General features: G+C 43.8%; 1 protein-coding gene and 1 long non-coding RNA gene across 2 annotated transcripts; both read left to right on the top strand.

Moving 5' to 3' along the window:
- Positions 1 to 1,060: 1,060 nt before the first annotated feature.
- Positions 1,061 to 11,720, top strand: LOC120717137. Its single transcript, XR_005692095.1, has 4 exons — positions 1,061 to 3,137; positions 8,126 to 8,227; positions 8,298 to 8,420; positions 11,520 to 11,720. It is a non-coding gene; the product is annotated as an uncharacterized LOC120717137 (long non-coding RNA).
- Positions 11,721 to 12,891: 1,171 nt separating this feature from the next.
- On the top strand, positions 12,892 to 17,507 carry LOC120717136 (synaptogyrin-1-like). The gene is made up of 4 exons (XM_040004986.1): positions 12,892 to 13,227; positions 16,371 to 16,608; positions 16,703 to 16,848; positions 17,074 to 17,507. The coding sequence occupies exons 1-4, from the start codon at positions 13,126 to 13,128 to the stop codon at positions 17,161 to 17,163; spliced, it is 576 nt and encodes a 191-aa protein (XP_039860920.1). The 5' UTR covers positions 12,892 to 13,125; the 3' UTR covers positions 17,164 to 17,507.
- Positions 17,508 to 18,299: the final 792 nt, after the last annotated feature.

The raw sequence follows: 18,299 nt of genomic DNA on the forward strand, positions 1-18,299 counted from the left end.
GGACCTCAGCCATCCCAACAACAGACTGTTCTCTCTGTTGAGGTCAGGAAAGCGATTCCGCTCCCTGAAGACCAACACAGAGAGACTGAGGAGGAGCTTCTTCCCGCAGGCGATACGGTCTCTCAATCACACCACCACACAGTACTGACCCACACATACAGTTCTTACACACACTGGACATTCTGGATATTGTTTTCACTTCACTACTTAAATCACGCTGCTGTTATTGTGTATATATTTATTTATATTTCTTCATACATTCTTATATAGTTCTATATTGTGTATTTTGTTGTACAGTTATTTTATTTTCAACTTTAATTTATATATTTTATCTTATTCTCCCAGTTAAATTTACCCTTCATTCTAATTTGTGTTGTACAGTTATTTCATTTTTAACCTTAATTTATATTTTATTCCTTCCTAGTTAAATTTACCCTTTTTAATTTTTCATATTTATTTCCTATCTTATTCATAGCCTTTTCCTTTTTTGTTTTCTTTAGGTCACGAGCAGTTGTCCAAGCATTTCACTACATATCGTACTGTGTATGACTGTGTACGTGACAAATAAAATTTGAATTTGAATTTGAATTTGAAAGTGTCACCTCTGATTATGCTCACCTGCAGAAAATAACACCCACCCTCACTGTTTATTAATCTTAACGAGCAGCTCAGTCAGCTCAGAGATTAGCCTCGAGCTAACGAGCCGATCGGTTGTCAGAAGTCATTACAGCTGAAAGAGGTCGCTGCCGCACTTTCAGCTGAACATCCTGTCAGCAGGGCCTGCTGTAACTGTGAGGCAGAGGCTCACCCGTCGTCTCCGTGAGTCTGCTGTGGCTCTCTGTGCAGCAAGAAAACACTGCCGGAGGCTCGGACAGAGCTGAGTCACTAAAGAAATACCTGTCAGAGTTAGGAAATAAACCCAGCCGGCGCACAGTAAATAGACTAAGCCGGTGAGTCACTGCTGATGAGTAAACAGAGCGCTGCTGGGACAGCAGACGATGTGTTTGGATCGTCTCGGGAAACAAAACTTCATTGTTCATTTGGCCGACCAGGGACACATGAAACACCTGCTGAGCCACCACACCTGAGCTCAGGTAAAGTTGACCTCCAGCTGACCTGTGCAGAGGGCTGCTCCTCCCTGATCCTGGATCTGCTGGAGGCCTTTTCCTGCTGCCACCAAGCGCTGCTCAGTGGATTGTTGGGGTTTCCTTCCCCGTACTGCCCCCCCCCCCTTAAAACCACACTCATGTTCCAGTGCATTCTGGGTAAACTGATCCAAAGCACACTGAGGCATCACCCACCCTCCTGTGTGAGTGTGTGTATCTGTGTGTGTGTGTATGTCTGTGTGTGTGCTTTGAGAGGATGTGGGCTGATTTAATAAGCTTTAATAAGGATACAATACACACACACACAGTCGGGTTGTGCTGGTTCTGCAGTGATAAGTCTGCATTTCAGCTGCAGGGAACACACAGTCTCTCTGTCAGATTAATGTTAGCTTCATGAATCCGTCCCATTACTCTGACGTGCCTCTTCCTCCTCGTCTTCTCGCTGTCGGCACTGCTTACAGCGGGCTCGGCCAGCAGGACGTTCACACGTGTGTGACGTCATCACTGATGGATCTGATGAAGGACGCAGGAGGAGGCGAGGGATGAGGCGATGGACCATAGGCGTGAGCTCTTCAGCTCCATGTGGAGGCCACGCCTATTTCATGGACACATCCATGCACATTGCATGCGTGTCACCTGTGCATGCGTCCCAGGTAGCAGAATGCAGAGCAGCATGACAGCAAAGATATGTTGACCTCAGACTTCCACCTGCTAAGACGTACGAGCTGGATTCAGCTGAGCTGCAGCTCGTCAGCAGCTAACAGCCCCGTGACTGAAGCTGCGATGACGAAGGTCCAAAAGTCTCTCACAGCACGGCGACGTTAACAGGAGACAAACTCAAAAATATAGATGATTGTGTCAGTGTTCATGGACGTTATTGGCTCATTCCTTCTGATCTGCTCCACCATCTGTGATTGGCTGAAATGTTTTATGGTCCATAAAAGTTTGACAGCTTAAGACAGACTGACTCAGGTGATGGAAATACAAAGATGTGCTCATATTAACAAAATGATTTTGCCAGGAATAATCACAGCTCCACATTTCTGTTGGGTTACATTTGTGTTTTTGCCGCGTTTACTCGAACAAGTGTGAGAGTTAAAAGTTCCAGAGTGCTTTGGTCCGTCACTGTTACCACTTAGATATTGTCACTGCTCAGATTTAGGACATATTTGGATGTGTGTGTCCCACATGATTCATTCTGAGGGTGAGAACGACCAGTGAAAGCTTCAGGCTTCTTTCTTTGATGGTTTCTGACACATTCATGGTTAAACATTGCCTCAGAGCGTGTTTCAAAAAAGGAATATTATTGAGTAATACTGATGTATGAATCTCCCAGCTCCCATCGCGTCACACTTCCTCTGTTTAGCAATCGAGGGTCGTCTCACTGCAACAGTTTAGCTCGTGGCTAAAGCCAAAATCGATGTTAAGACTCGTCATCTAAGATATGGAACTAACAAAGATCCTGTTTTTATCCTTCTGTAAACAGATCTCCTCTCTGTCGTTCTGGACTCCTTTTCCAGGTCTTGCTCTTATTATTATTACTATTATTATTATTATTAGAGGCTTTCATCTTTATGTTTACTGTTAATTTGTGTTTTTTCTATTTAATGCGCAAATAAACAAAATCATTGTGACAACCAGTCAGACGGCATCTGTGGCAGGAAGGGCCTTCATGAGTACACACACACACACACACACACACACACAGTGTGTGATTGATTATTGATCAGAAGAGCAGATGGTTTCTCTCCTGCTGCTTCAACACCAACTGATGGCTGGCGAAGTGCCTCTGCTGCCCTCTGTTGGACGGATATTGAGCTACAGCAGGTGACCATCAGACTTCCATCTCAGCAGGAGATGGAAGTCTCAGACCTGGGACCGCTCGCAGTCAGCTGATTTGTTTAGTGGTTATGATCGGGATTCACTGTTAAACATTTCAGTCGGGAGCGGCTGGGACAGCTGCAAAAAAACTTCTTCCTCCTTATCTGAGTGCACAACCTTCGGGATTCCCACCCCCAAGAGACGGAAAAGGTGAGCGAGGGCCGGTGGTGTCCAGGTGAAACCAAGAAAGCTCCCCCGCTCTTTGTTTTTCTGGCGATGGCTATGTCTGTTCTTTGATCGGGGTTTCTCTGGCTGTGGAGTCCCTGCCCTGCCCGGCAGATCCACAGGTGTGCAAAGGTGTTTCATTCAAGTGCTGCTGCAGTCAGCTGTTGATCAACAAGCATAGTTTCGATTTGTCCTGCTTAACGTTCGTTCCATAGTCAATAAGTCCTGTATTTTAGACAGGCTTCGCCTAGCGTGGAAAATAGCCGGGGAAACCTGAAGCAAGTGCAAACTAAAATGAAGGCTCGATTTGACAAAAAAGCTGTGGATAGAAGTTTTCAACCAGGGGAGAAGGTGTTGATGTTATTGCCCGTGGTGGGGTCCAGTTTACTAACGCAGTTTGCTGGTCCTTACGGTGTTGAATGTAAACTCGACAATAACCACTATGTGATTCGCACTCCAGATCGGCGGCAAAAAAACAGGGTTTGTCATGTGAATACGTTGAAACTAGTGATGTGTGGTTCGCGAACGAAATGGCTCTCAGAGCCGGCTCTTTGGCGTGAACGACGCAAGCCGGCTCCTTATCGCGAGCCGTGGGTTTTTTTTTTTCTTTCTCTCTCTCTCTTGCACTTTTTTCCGCTTCACTCTGCACACGAGCCTTGTGCTTTATGCTGGGCAGAGGGGGGAGGGGCGGTAGCACAGGAACAGAGCAGGAGGGAGAGAGAGCCGGGACAACAACGTCACATTAGAAAGGTATAGTAATCATCCAAAACTATTTTCAGTTGCAGATGATAAAGGATTCAGAAAGTTTATTCATGCAGGTCCATATGGCAGAGAATATGCATCTTCCTTTTGTTTTCATATTATAATTTATATTTAATTGTGTTGTGGTTTGCAGTGTTTTGTGTTGTTTCACTTTAAATTTGTAAAAGGAAAAAGCTGAAAATTTAAATAGTTAAAAGTTGAAATGTGAATAGTTGATTTTTGTATTATATGATTTATTTATTACATTTTATGTGGAGTGAATAAATAAAAGTATATTTACGGTGGCCCCTAGAGACAAAGCACGTACAAACTTCAAATCACGTACGAACCCTGAAGCACGTACAAACTCGTAAAAACTCCAGAACACGTACAAACTCCAAAACACGTAAAAACTCAGAAGCACATATAAACTCAAAACACGTACAAAAGACAACAGAAGTGTGTGTTTGTGTTTTGGAGTTTGTACGTGCTTTGTCTCTGGGGGCCACCGCTTATATTTATATATATAAGCGGTGGTATATAAATAAAACCACTTTTTTTTTACATTAGTAATTTCTTTTTGCATAATTTTATATTATTGTTAATAATAAATTAATTAAAGCAACAAAACAACCTGAAGAGCCAGTTTGGAGCCGAAAGAGCCGCCTCTTTTTAGTAAGCTGAGCCGAAAGAGCCGGTTCTCTAAAAAGAGCCGGAAATCCCATCACTAGTTGAAATTGTTCTATCCCCGTAAACAAAATACAGCAGCGCCCCCGGTGTGCGCTGTTGCCATCCTCCCCGCTTACAAACTCTCGGATGACGGATTATCTGGGAGGGATGATGCATTAGGTAGTGGGCTGAAAAATTCAGTAATTTTAAATGATCTTGAATCATTTGTTGCCGATTTACCTGAAACTGCTCAAACTGACATCATTACTCTGATAAAAAATAATTTGTCACTTTTATCTGATCACCCGCGCCAAACGACTGTCTTATGTCATGACATTGATGTGGAGGGGCATAAGCCAATTAAACAACATGCGTACCGGGTGAATCCAGTGAAAAGGGAAATAATGCAGAGAGAAGTCAATTATCTCCTAGAGCATGGCTTAGCTGTTCCAAGTGCTAACGCATGGAGCTCTCCATGTGTGTTAGTGCCCGAGTCTGACAACACTCCTCGATTCTGCATGGATTATCGAAAGGTGAATGCGGCCACTAAAGCAGACTCTTTCCCATTACCTAGGATGGGTATGGATGACTGTGTTGATCGGATGGGATCCGCTACATGTGTGACCAAATTGGATTTATTAAAGGGATATTGGCAGGTTCCTTTAACCGCAAGAGCGTCTGAGATCTCTGCATTCGTTACCCCCGATCACTTCCTTCAGTATACAGTGATGCCCTTCGGCTTGCGTAATGTGCCAGCGACATTTCAGCGCCTGATGCCTAAGGTTTTGGTCGGGGTACCTAACTCTGATGCCTACTTAGATGATGTGGTCATCTATTCTGCTTCCTGGAGCAGTCATCTCCAAACCCTCTTAACTGTTTTTAAGCGTTTCGAGGAAGCATCGCTCACTGTAAATCTGACCAAATGTGAGTTCGGAAAAGCCACCATCACCTAGCTCGGAAAGCAGGTGGGTCATGGGCGAGTGTGCCCCATAACCGCAAAGGTGGAGGCTATTATTGAGTTTCCGATTCCACAAACAAGGAGGGCGTTACGCCGCTTCTTGGGAATGTGTGGTTACTACCGCAGTTTCTGTAAAACCTTTGCCTCTGTAGTCGCTCCCCTGACTGACCTGGTCAGCCCGACCAAACCCTTCACATGTACTGCGGCGTGCCAAACTGCTTTTGAGTCAGTGAAAACTTTACTGTGCAGTGCCCCAGTTTTAGCAGCACCTAACTTCGTGTCTCCTTTTAAGTTGGAGGTGGACGCCAGCGCAACTGCAGTGGGTGCGGTCCTGCTGCAAGTAGATCAACACGGTGTGGACCGTCCAATCTGCTATTTCTTGAAGAAATTCAATAAACACCAAATGAACTATAGCACCATCGAAAAGGAAGCGCTTGCATTGTTGCTAGCCTTACAACACTTCGAGGTCTATATTGGGTCTAGCTCCGTGCCCGTTCAAGTTTTCACAGATCATAATCCACTTGTGTTTCTTTCGCGAATGCAAAACTCCAATCAGCGACTCATGCGCTGTCAGGGTTCCTGGATCATTGACCCAGTGTCTTTTTTCACATGTATGTTTCCTGTTTTATTGTGTTGGTCATCTGTCTGTGTGCTGTATGGTTACTTCTACTTCCTGTGTCGTTAGTCAGGCTTGGTTAAGCGGTGTTGTCCCCTGTTTCTATTCTTCATCTTTATCCGATGTATTCAAGCCCTCTGTTTCCCTCCGTTGCTTTGTCATCGGCAATTCTGCGTTTTCAGATCAGTCGTTCAGTTTAGTAACAGCATCTTTACAGGTCTACCTAAAAAATCAGTCAGACAACTGCAGCTCATTCAGAGCTCTGCTGCTCGAGTCCTCACTAAGACCAAAAAAGTGGACCACATCAGTCCAGCTCTGAGGTCTTTACACTGGCTGCCTGTCCGTCAGAGGATAGACTTTAAAGTTCTGATGCTGGTCTATAAAGCTCTGAATGGTTTAGGACCAACATACATCAGTGACCTCCTGACCCAGTATGAACCTTCCAGATCCCTCAGGTCATCTGGATCTGGTCTTTTATCAATTCCCAGAGTCAGAACCAGACACGGAGAAGCTGCATTCAGCTTTTATGCTCCTTATATCTGGAACAAACTCCCAGTAAGCCTCAGATCAGCTGAAACACTCAGTTTATTTAAATCCAGGTTGAAGACTCACCTGTTCTCAGCTGCATTTGAATAAAGCACCAAATCCACACTTTTAAGCTTAAATTTCAAAACTTACATTTAACTACTGATTTTATCTACTGTTCTGATTTTATCTGTTTTGATTTTATATACTGTTTTGTTTGTTTGTTTGTTTGTTTGTTAATTAGTTAGTTTGTTTGTTTTCTTGTTTTAATCAATTTTAAATTTTAAATCATGCTTTTTATTTGTTTTTGTTTCTAATGTCTCTGTAAAGCACTTTGAATCACCTTGTTGTTGAATTGTGCTATACAAATAAACTTGCCTTGCCTTGCCTTGCCTTTCATATTCTGCTCATCTTGTCTTCATGATAAACACCGTGCACATATACTCTAAAATTCACACACTGAACGTGACATGGTGATGCACATTCTAAGTGGATGGACGGTGTTAAAGGCAGTACTACACAGGTGAGAGTGAACACACTGCAGCAGGTAGATAACATCATCATCCACCTGCATGAGAGGCTGAGGCAAACTGAAGACAGTCGAGAGCATATTTCACCTGCAAGAACCGGTGTTAGGTTCACCTTTGTGACATGTGACATCAAGGCAACTGCTCTGAAGTTGCCAGAAGGGGATGCTTTCTTTGGTACCAGCACTAAGCATGATGTTGATGTCCTGGCGTCTCTGTTGGCCTGAGCAGTGAAGGAAACGGGTCCAGGTGCTGAGGTCCGGTGCAGCCTGATATGACCTCTGGTTTCTAACCAGCGCACAGCTCGTCTATCGTTTCCTGTTTATATTTCCTTCAATGCTGTATTTGGTTTGCAGCATTAAGACCTTTCACTGGTCTTGGAAACTTTATTGAAACAAGTCACTGCATCAAATCCAAAATAAGAAAAGTTTTCTCTGAAAACTTTAAAAATTCCCAGTTTTGATATTCAGTGTTGTAGTTGGACTCTGTATTTTAAACAGTTTATTTGACGCCTCTTTCTCCCTCCACACGCCTGCAGCTGGCTGGAAACTCCTCGGGTGTGTCTGCAGTTTCTCCATCAGTCCAGCAGGCGGAGCCAAACTCACACAGACAGACTGTTCATGTGGTGAAGAAACTTTATTACTGATCTCACAAATACAGGCCATTTACCATCTCACAACATCCATAACAATAACATTACCTTATCAACCCAGCATCACTAATCAATCATCGATTGATCGTGTTTGTGTGTGTAGAACTGCAGCAGTGGCGAGGCAGGCTGTGTCAGGTTTGTGTGATGTCACAGACTTTGGGCGGGGTTTCAGTGCGGTTATCCGAATCTCAGCCCGACTGTGGACAAATACACTTATAGAGGTATGCGCGTGCGCGCGCACACACACACGTGTAGGTGGTGATGTTATTGCATTTCTCCTTACAGACTCCTTATTAGAACTATGAGCTCGTTTCCTTTGCATCTTATGACGTCATCAACACATCATCAAAGGTCCAACCGCTACTGCTGGACAGTGGACACACACAGGTACTACACACACACACACAACAGTTCCGTAGTTGAGGTGCTAATTTGGTAACTTTGTGTGTGTGTGCAGACTCAGCTCAGAGTATTGTGGCGTCCTCCAGACGGTGAGAAAAGTGTTCCCATTGGCTACATCATTCTGTCAGTCATCTGTGCACTCCTCCTCCTCTGCATTCCCTGTTTCATCTTCTGGAAGGTATCAATCAATCAATCAATCAACCACTACTCAGCCAGTTATGTACAGACTAGAGATGGCACGATACCACTTTTTTATGTCCGATACCGATACCGATATCATAAATTTGGATATCTGCCGATACCGATATGAATCCGATATAGTGTGTTTTTTAATCAATAAAACTGTTTTTTAATATCTTGCTGCATTTTGTATAAGTTCATACTCAAGTTTAAATAAACAACAACACTAATGCTATTCTGTATACCTGTATGTAAAAAATACACTGCACCCAAAATATTTCATAGTTCAGCAAAACTGATGAATCTAATAAACTTAAACCTACTCAATCCTTCCTATTCTGGTATTTTAAAGAGCGCTTAGCAGAAATAGTAAGCAACCTAACTAATAGGGTTGCAAACTCCCAGCAAAAAAAAAAAAAAAAGGAACCACCCCCCAACCTCCACCTCATGATGCTTAATCGACGTAATCAACTTTAATTTGATGCAGTGTGGAAAAAAATGCACAGAAATAAATTATTTTTCAAGAATAATTAAATAGATTCAACATCTTTCTTCAGCAGAACTGCAGACTGCACAGATGGTACCTTCCCAAAGGAAAAAGTACGATAGCTTACTAGGGTATATTAGACTTAACAGTTACTATATACAGTAATGGACTTCTATATATTTTACATCAGATTAAAACTTTGGGTGTAAGATTCAGATAATTATTTATTAAAAGCTCGACATTTTAAATGAGAATGAGAAAGAAAAGTATGTCTTTGTGCCCCCTTTTCCCTGTTCATGCCCTATCGGCCCCCCTGGCTAAACTTTGCTAGATCCGCCCCTGCACAGTTACCAGCTGTCAGCTGCGTAGAAAAAGATCCTGGTGTAGAAAGTAATATTAAATAAATTCTAACAACAGATTATAAAGGTTAAACGTGCTGCTGTTGTTCAGCTGCTGGTTTCCTCTTTTTGGCGCAAAGTGGGCCAAAAACAAAGAGAGACGGACTCGCGACAGAAAAGCCGATCAGCTGATCATTGATCAGTTTCACGATTGAAGTAGCAGCAGGAGAGGGAGAGGCAGTCGCTTCATATATCAGTTGTTAAGCTTAACGCGGGAATGCTTTACAAACATTCAGAGATGAACTTACACACTTGCTTTACTTCTCTCTGGGATCACTTCCTCGGAGATGAAATGCTGGTTTGGTAGCGAGGCTACAAATACACACAGCCGCTCTATCACGTGAGCACACTGCTCCGACGTGCTACGGTTATGAGCCGAGTTACGCCGTGTCGCAAGTTTTGTGAGGTGCTTTTTTGATATTTAATGGATCAGATTACATTTTTTATTTCTCTCCGATATCCGATCCAGTAATTTACGTCAGTATCGGACCGATACCGATACGTAATATCGGATCGGTCCATCTCTAGTACAGACTAGTCTAGCATTCAACAGAGACACAGCTGGTCTGACTGAGCATTCCCTGTCTGTGAATTTCAGTGTGTCAGGTGTGTGTTAGAGCTCTGACACACTTGGGGGGGTATGTATAACAAAAAGAAAAGAAATCTTGGACACTGCTAGCATAATGGACAGGTTTTTGATGGGGGCTCCCACACAAAGCAGAGGATGAAGCATCTCCATATATGCTTCCAAGCCAAAGACTAGAACATATGATGAAGCATATCTTGCCTTTGGCTTCACCTGCACAACAGCTGTCGTGGTAGGTAGGTCTCCTCTGCAGAATTACTTTCCCCTGCATCGAGAGCACACGCTGGGCTGTCAAAATCACAGACAAACAGTATCCCACATTCTTGATTTTTAGTTCACAAACACTTCCTGTACGACTAACTACTCCTGAAACTCTGGAGGTTTTAGCTCTTTATACAGCAAAGTTGCAGGAGGATAAAAATAAGTATCAGGTAAAATAATCCGATTGGATACCACGTGAGAACAATAAATATATCACTTTCTGTTGTAACCCTCAAACTGAAAGGTAATGTAACGACACTCATTTTTCACTTTTTCAAAAAACTAAAACATCACTACTCCCACGTCTAATGTCTGTAATGGAGTCGGAGTGAACTGGATCCGCACTCTGTGCTAATGCTCGCGAGGCAGGGGAACACATTTTGTCAGTACCTTGGTGCAACACAGATCCTGCCACAGTTTGTTCCCCTGGTTCAAATCACGGACAAACAGTATCCCACAGGTGTTTCTGTTTTTAAACTAGTGCTGTCAACATTAACGCGTTAATACGCCGTTAACACAGCTAAATGTGTTAACGCGATCATCACGATTAACACGATTAAAATTGTTAATGCGCTTAACGCGTCTGGAGCACAAAATGAACAAACTTCGGACAAACTGCCTCCAGTGATTTTGAGTCTCCTGCGTTATAGACCAGTTAAATGTTAATCGCGTTAGTTGTGATGACGGCGTTAACGCGCTTAAGCTGCATTAATGCGTTAACGCCGAGTAACCCTCACACAGACTAAACTGCGTAAACTCGTTAATGGGGATTTGACCATTTTGATGCGCTAACACGGGTCAGGTGCATTAACGCGTTAGCGCTGACAGCACTATATTAAACCCATTTTGCACAGAGAGACATTATTTAAAAATGTGTTGATAGCACTGTTGAATATTCTTACACAGTAAAAAAACAACAACAAAAACAACTATATGTAAAATAATTACACCATAAAGATGGTTTGTTTTTCTGTGGCTTGTTTAATAGCAATCTGTAACGTATTGCAGTGACTTTTATTGGCTGAACTGTTTTCAAAAGGTTTGAGGTGTGAAATAAACTGCAACAGAGTTTGAAAACAAAATATGTGTGTGTGAGTGTGGTTTGGGGGTTTCTTGTAAAACATAGGGGTCGTAGCAAAAAAAGTTTGGGAACCACTGATTTGGAGGATGTTTGTGATTAATTAGCGGTTCGTGTCACATTCCGTTTGTCAGCTCCACAGTAATGTGATGATTACTGAACTAAATTCAGTTTGTACCTGTGCAGGTATCCTCAGTCACCGTGACGACCACGCTGAAGTCGCCTCGGCTAGTTTTCATCTTTGTTTTGTGTTCACATGTAAAATGTGTGTGTGTGTGTGTGTGCAGCTTGGTTTCTTCAGGCGAACTCTCCCCAAAGATGAAGACGATGATGAGGATGAGCAGCGTTTGTCTGAAGGTCTTATGACTGAATAACACCGAGTGTCACATGATCACTGATGAAGTGGGAGGTGCTCTAATTATTGATCGACACCTTAATAAATGTCTGCACTGCAACATGTTTATCAATAAAGTTCACTTTCAGTAAAACTCAACAACAAACGTCTCCATCTGTAAACAAACAAACAGGAAATAAGAATGAGATGACACACGAAGCTCCCACTGATCACACACACACACGCGCGCGCGGACACACACACACACACACACACACACACACTTGTTCTCCTCCGTTGTGAGGACACTCAGTCACCCTGAACTGAAACTTCACCCAGGCTTTCTTTGTGCTGTCTGACCAAGCCTAAAGCCTGTTTCAGGGGTTAACAGTGGTCACCGTGGTGAGCATGCTCACATCAAACAAGGCAACATCATCAGAGGAACAGCTGATACAGACCAAGGCAGAAAAAAGTTCTTGTGATGCTTACAGCCACTCTGACAGCGTCCCCCATCAGAGCGCTCAGATTTTAAAGTGGAACTTGCTGCAGTATGTCGCAGATCAGAGTGAATGAATGTGATTGGTTGAACAGATACTCAGGTGTGTGTTTGCAGCAGATCAGAACCATGGTCTGGATCAGCGCACTATCACATGGATGTTCAGTCTGAGCAGCTGGAGCTTCATTTCCTGCTTTCAGGAACAAGCTGCACATGAACGAATGAGAGGAAACTCGGAGTCTTTATTCTCTCAGCTGCAGCATCGCTGCTGGTTCAGGGTCAAAGAGTAAAGATCAAAACAATCATTAAATATAAAAAACTTGTAGCTGTTCAGTGGGTGATGGTCTGGGGCTGGGCTGTACTCAGGTCAGGAATGGAGCTCAGTGAGGTTCCCTGAGACAGGCGGTGTTAGGGTTAGGAGCAGATGTTGCTCTGCAGATGTACTTTTAATTAATGAGGCCTTCACAGGGGTCATAGCTACCCCCCACCCCTCAACCACACCATCAGGGACAATCAGCTGATGGTTGATCTCCAGACTGGACAATGAAGATGGGAGGTCTTCCTCAGAGCCGCCGCCATGATATCCCGGTCTGTGAGTTCATCACTGCAAACCTCTAATCGCTGGGATTTACAAAGCTACTGGGAAGGAGGGAAGGAAGGAAGGAAGGAAAGAGGAGACAGACATAAGTAGTTTTCCACCCTGAGTTCTGCCTCACAGGCAGCTCCTCCTCTCAGGCAGTGTAACGCCTCCTTCACTATGGTTGGATAGCTGTGGCCGCTTCCTCTGATTGGTGCAGCAGTGGCCACCCTGTGAGTCGGTGCGGGGGGGGCTAAAGGCTGTTGTGCAGTGAGGGAGGATGAAGAGGATTACTGCAGATTACAGAGTAGTTTATAACAGCAGAGAAGAAGAAGAGAGAGGCACACCCAAACCAACTGAGCCTACTGGCCTGACTGGGCCTGTCCTGATGCAGTGAACTGGAACCAGTCTGTTTGCGACTAACTGGACTTGGCTGGGTTCTGGAGGGTTGAGGTGGACTGCAGTGGTCTGAGGAAGAGGAAGTGGATGGACGGTTTCCAGGCGTACGGGGCGGGGAAGGCCGGCGGAGCGTTCGACCCTGCAACCTTCATCAGGCAGCCGCAGACTGTCGTTAGGATCCTGTGCTGGGTAAGTCCTGTGATGTCATAATTATGTCATAGATGGGTCTCTAAACAAACCAATCATTAGTGTTATGGACAAACCTGAGAGGTCTCACGGTGCCATCCAATCAGATCCAAGAAGCTGTGGTGTCATGTGACAGGCTCACCTGTTTTATCTTAGAGCGTTCAGGTGAGTTTGACAATGTGGGTTACACGTTCTCTCAGAGTCTCATCTGCTGAACGCACAGTCTCACATCCGCGCTGGTGCCTGGCCCCCTCCCTGAATGCCTGGCCCCCTCCCTGAATGCCTTCCTCTCAAAACATGCCCCACATGTTCCCCAACACGTGTTTTAAGCTCCATCCAGCAGGGGGATGAATGTCTGACAGGTTAGAGTAAATCCAGCAAAGTGAGGCAGAAAAAATTTAAATGGAGTCCCGAATTGTCCGAATTCTGAATGAAGTCTGAGGTTTGACAGAACCTCTTAGATCTGTCGTTCTGATCCAGTTCAGGTGAGTCTGGGTCCACCTGGTCTGCTGATGTCCATCCTCCTCTGATGTGCCTCTGACCTGAGAGATGATGGAAGTAAAACTTCAGGAGATCAGCATCTTCACAAATGTCTGCCTGTTCTGATGTTTAAGTGATCAGCCTTTGTGTTAATGTGTGACTGAGTGGCTCTGGTTCTGGTCGGTTCTCTCTCTGTTTGGGGTCAGCTGTCACTTTACTGGCTACTGGGTCCTGAGAGTCCTGTGTGATTCAGTCATGAGATTGGTGTTAAAATTCCTGAGGCTCAACACAAGACTGCTCAAACAAAACCTCACTGTTTGACTCTGCAGCCACTCTGATTGGACAGCTCAGGAGAGAGACTGCCGTGATTGGATAGAAACATGCAGTCCTCCACGCCTCCATAGCACAGGATGGAAGAGGTAATTGTGGAGCTGGGAGGTGTATGCTGCAGGGTAACAGCTGCTTGCTGGTTAAAGGTCACATGGAGCTCTGTTAGGTCCAGCTGCACATGATTGATTGTTTAAAAGCTGAAAACCTTCCTTTATTAACAGGTTTCTGATGTGAAATATTTGCAGATATACAGACGCTATTCAAGGACCACAAATAAAACACTCTCCAAAACTGTGATTGTCTTTGTATAAATGTATTAAAGTGTGACAGGAGGCCGTGTATCCACTCGAGCTGCGCTGTGTTGATAGCATTTTTAATGACTGCAGTGCTTTCTTTGAGGAAGTCATCAGACTGCATGTGATCATGCCCACTCTGCTTCCAGAATCCAGCCATGGCACAAAAACATCAAACCTTGATGCCAAGGACATACCGTCCTGTTGCTAAGTTAACTTTCATTTTACAACAGCAGTCGGGTCCCAGCTCAGGCGAGAAACAGGAACTGTTTCAGTCGGGCCTCAGAGCCATTCATAGCACCGAAACTGTTAACAGTGACCTGCTACTCACATAATAGTCAGATGAAAATAGAAAGCTGATTCTGACTGATACCACTGATGATAAAGTGTTCTCAGCTCACCTCAAACACTGTCAAATCAAATCAAAGCAGCTCAACAAACATCAGCAAACACACAAACTGTGTGCGTGCAGTTTGTCCCACAGTGTGTTGCAGCTAACGTCCAGCTGCTTATTTGTCAGGGACAGAAAAGACAGAGAGCTACGTTCACTCAGAGATGGAGACAGATAAGAAAGAAGGAAAGGAGAGGAAGCAGAGAGCTTAGAGTCAAAGGAAGGATTTCTCTCATTTAAAGCTCACATGGAAGTCCTCATGTTGTTAAATCTGTACTTTAAACCTAAACTTTTACTTGAGTAAAAAAGTTGCTTCAGTACTTAAACTTTTACTGGAGTATTTTTTTAACACAGGTTCAAAATACTCCAGCAGCTCGAGTAGAAGTACAGCAGCTCCAGCAATGGTGCTGCCGTACTTCTACTTAAATAAAGAATGTTCCTACTTTGCTATCTCTGATAAAAGACAATTCACACCAAGGAGTCCTGCTCTCAAAAACTGACATAGATAACCCTGCTGGATCTAAAATATAAGTGCTTAACATTTTTAAACCGTGATTAGTGCCATCTTGTGTTACAGCACAGTGTGACATCACTGGGTTGGTTGGTTGCTGCTAATAGATTTGGGTTTTTTTATGTTCCACTTTAGTTTTTTTTCATTGCCTCACCAAACTCCTCCCACACCCGAGATTTTTCTTGGGAGAGACCCCAGTCCACAGGATCTTCACCTCCGTCTTCCAGTAAAGCTTCGACAGCATTCCAAGGCAGACTGAGGACATTGAGTCCAAATGGACCATGTTCAGCACATTGCTGGAGCTGCTGCACTGAGCTGCATCCACAAGGTGGTGGAGTCCATCATGCAGAAGGAGCTGTATGGAGCTCAGTTAGCCTGTGGGACTTCGAAAGCAGTCGATAGGTACTGACAGGCCTAGCAGAAAGCGGCTTGGGCAGTGGCCAACGCAAAAACTCCTGTGTGGGAGGAGTTCGGAGAGGCCATGGAAAAAGACATTCTGTGTGCCTCAAAGAATCCACCATTTCTCTCTTTGAGCCACTGATCTCCCATTGGCTGTTCCCGCTGAAACTCTGTCTGCCCCCTGCTGTCCTCTGTTGATGGCCTGGTAATGGTTCCGTGTCTGCGTTTGCTTTTTCATGTAATATGTAATTTCATGCATGTTTATAGGTTGTTGGGTTTATTTTTGAGAGAGAAGACAAATATGCTCAAAGTGCATTTATAAAAAAAATATTAAGCAGATAAAGGTTCAAGATAAAAATGGCTGCTGTGTCTCTTTGGTCACTCAGGAGACCCAAAAGAAAGAAAGAGCCCCACACCCAGCCAGTAAACAGTGTTACTGCGGGTCACAGAAACAGAACGTTAACATGATTGGTCAAAACTGTTGAGCGTGGCCTTGACATCTGACGTCGGCTCATGTTTCTTCTTCTGCGCCTTTCTGGACATCTCCTTATGTGGAGATGACACTCTCATTACCATACCAAATCCTGTTCATGTGGATGTAGTGTTTTCAGAGGCAAAACGAACAAATTATGAGATATATAGCCTTAAATATAAAATTACATTCTAACAAGATCAGTACACTTCGATCAGTAAAAGCTGTGTTTAAACTTGCTCATTAATAAACTTTACTTCCTCGCTCCAGCTCTTCTCCATCGTCATCCTCGGCTGCGTTGCTAACGAGGGCTATGTCAACAGGCCAGAGGAGGTGGAGCCGTATTGTATCTTCAACCGCAACCAGAACGCCTGCAACTATGGCATCACCATGGGAACATTGGGGTTCCTATGCAGCGCTGCTTTCCTGGCACTGGATGTTTACTTCCCCCAGATCAGCGGCGTGAAGGACAGGAAGAAGGCCGTCATGGCTGACATTGTAGTGTCAGGTGAGTGTCCATCTCCTGTGCTTTGGAGTCGGTGGGATTAGGCACGTGTGTTTTGTGCATTTTGTTAAATGTGGTTCCTCCGTGCTGTGTGCAGCTCTATGGGCCTTCATCTGGTTTGTGGGCTTCTGTTTTCTGGCCAATCAGTGGCAGGTCTCTAAAAAAGAGGACAATCCTCTGAACGAAGGAGCCGACGCAGCCAGAGCAACCATTGTTTTCTCCTTCTTTTCCATCTTCACCTGGGTAAGTATGTGAAGGCTTCCACTGCTGCCACCTGCTGGTCAGACTACTGCACAAACACGTTTATTTAGAAATATTTAAACCCTTGCACATGTATAAGATATGTTTTGCACATGTAACAAACAACTCATATGATTCTGTTTCCTTCTGTCTGTGTTGTCGTATGTGTGTTGTGTCCCATGTCATGTGATGTGCCTCATGTCATGTGATGTGACGTGTTGTATGTAGGGCGGTCTCACTCTGCTGTCTCTGGAGCGTCTGAAGAGAGTCTCCTTTGAGGAAGAATACAACAAACTGTTCAGCTCTCCTCTTGCCTGAAACTCAAACCTTACTTGACTTGTCTCTTTTAGCTAATCAGGGGCGAGCCTTCATGTGCTTTCTGTTTCCTCCTCATAGCTCAGTCTGGACTCTTATTCTAAGTGCCTTACTGTTGCTGCGGTAACTGAGTCATTCATGAACTATGTTGTGCGTTTTCTTTTTGCAGTGATGTCGTTGTGTGTGATGTGATATCACCATGTACTTTGGTGTATGAAGATCTAATAAAGTGACATTAAGATTAACATATTAAAGTAGAAGCATGGTCCATGAAGAGACAATGGACTGCTCCCTGCTGCTGGCTGTCACCTGTTTTATGTGCAACACTAAAGAACAAACTTACTGTACTAAGCAAAACTCTTGAGTCATTCTTAGGATAGCTAAGAATAGATGCGGTGATTTATTGAAACCTGTGCAAACGTATGTGGAACACAGTAAATGAGTTTGAATGATTCTAACGAGCTTGAAAGTGAATAGTTGGTGTGAGCAGCTTCATCCTTCAGCTCCATCTGAACTCTCAAAGCAGCTCTCTCATCTCTACGAGGATCTTCAGAAATAGCTCTCCAGGCTTCCAGAAGGACATTCAAAGCTCCTGTTTGGATGTTTCTGCCTTTTGTCCTCTGTCAGGGTGATTCCACGCTGCCTCAGTAATGGAATCAGAATATCTTTATTGTCCTTATAACACGTGCAATGAACAGAACAAGAATAAATATAAAAAAAAAGAAAAAGAATACAGTCAGAAAAATCACGGTTTGATATTTTTTCGATACAAAAAAAATGTTCATGCCTTTTTAATTTGTCATTTATTAAAATTATAAATATATATTTTAACTCAAAAGTACAGTTTTTTAATTTAATGTTGCTGAAACAACAGAGTAATAAAAAATAAATCTATCTGATGGAGAAATCACTCATCTTTGGAAAAGAGAGTTTATTACAGAGAAATGTCTCTTTCCAAAAATAAAAGCTATACTATACGCTTCTTCTGGGCTATATTCTCAGCAGCATATTAAACATATCAGGTCCCCATAAGGAGAATCATGTGTTAACGGCTGTCTAAATGACTCGGGTAAAGTTTGTAGCATGCGTGCTTGTTGTTTTTGTCTGCTTCCACTTGTCTTTGCACTAGGATGATATCG

This window comes from Simochromis diagramma, unplaced genomic scaffold (genome assembly GCF_900408965.1).
Source record: "Simochromis diagramma unplaced genomic scaffold, fSimDia1.1 OVJJ01000492.1, whole genome shotgun sequence".
NCBI classification, from domain to species: Eukaryota; Metazoa; Chordata; class Actinopteri; order Cichliformes; family Cichlidae; genus Simochromis; species Simochromis diagramma.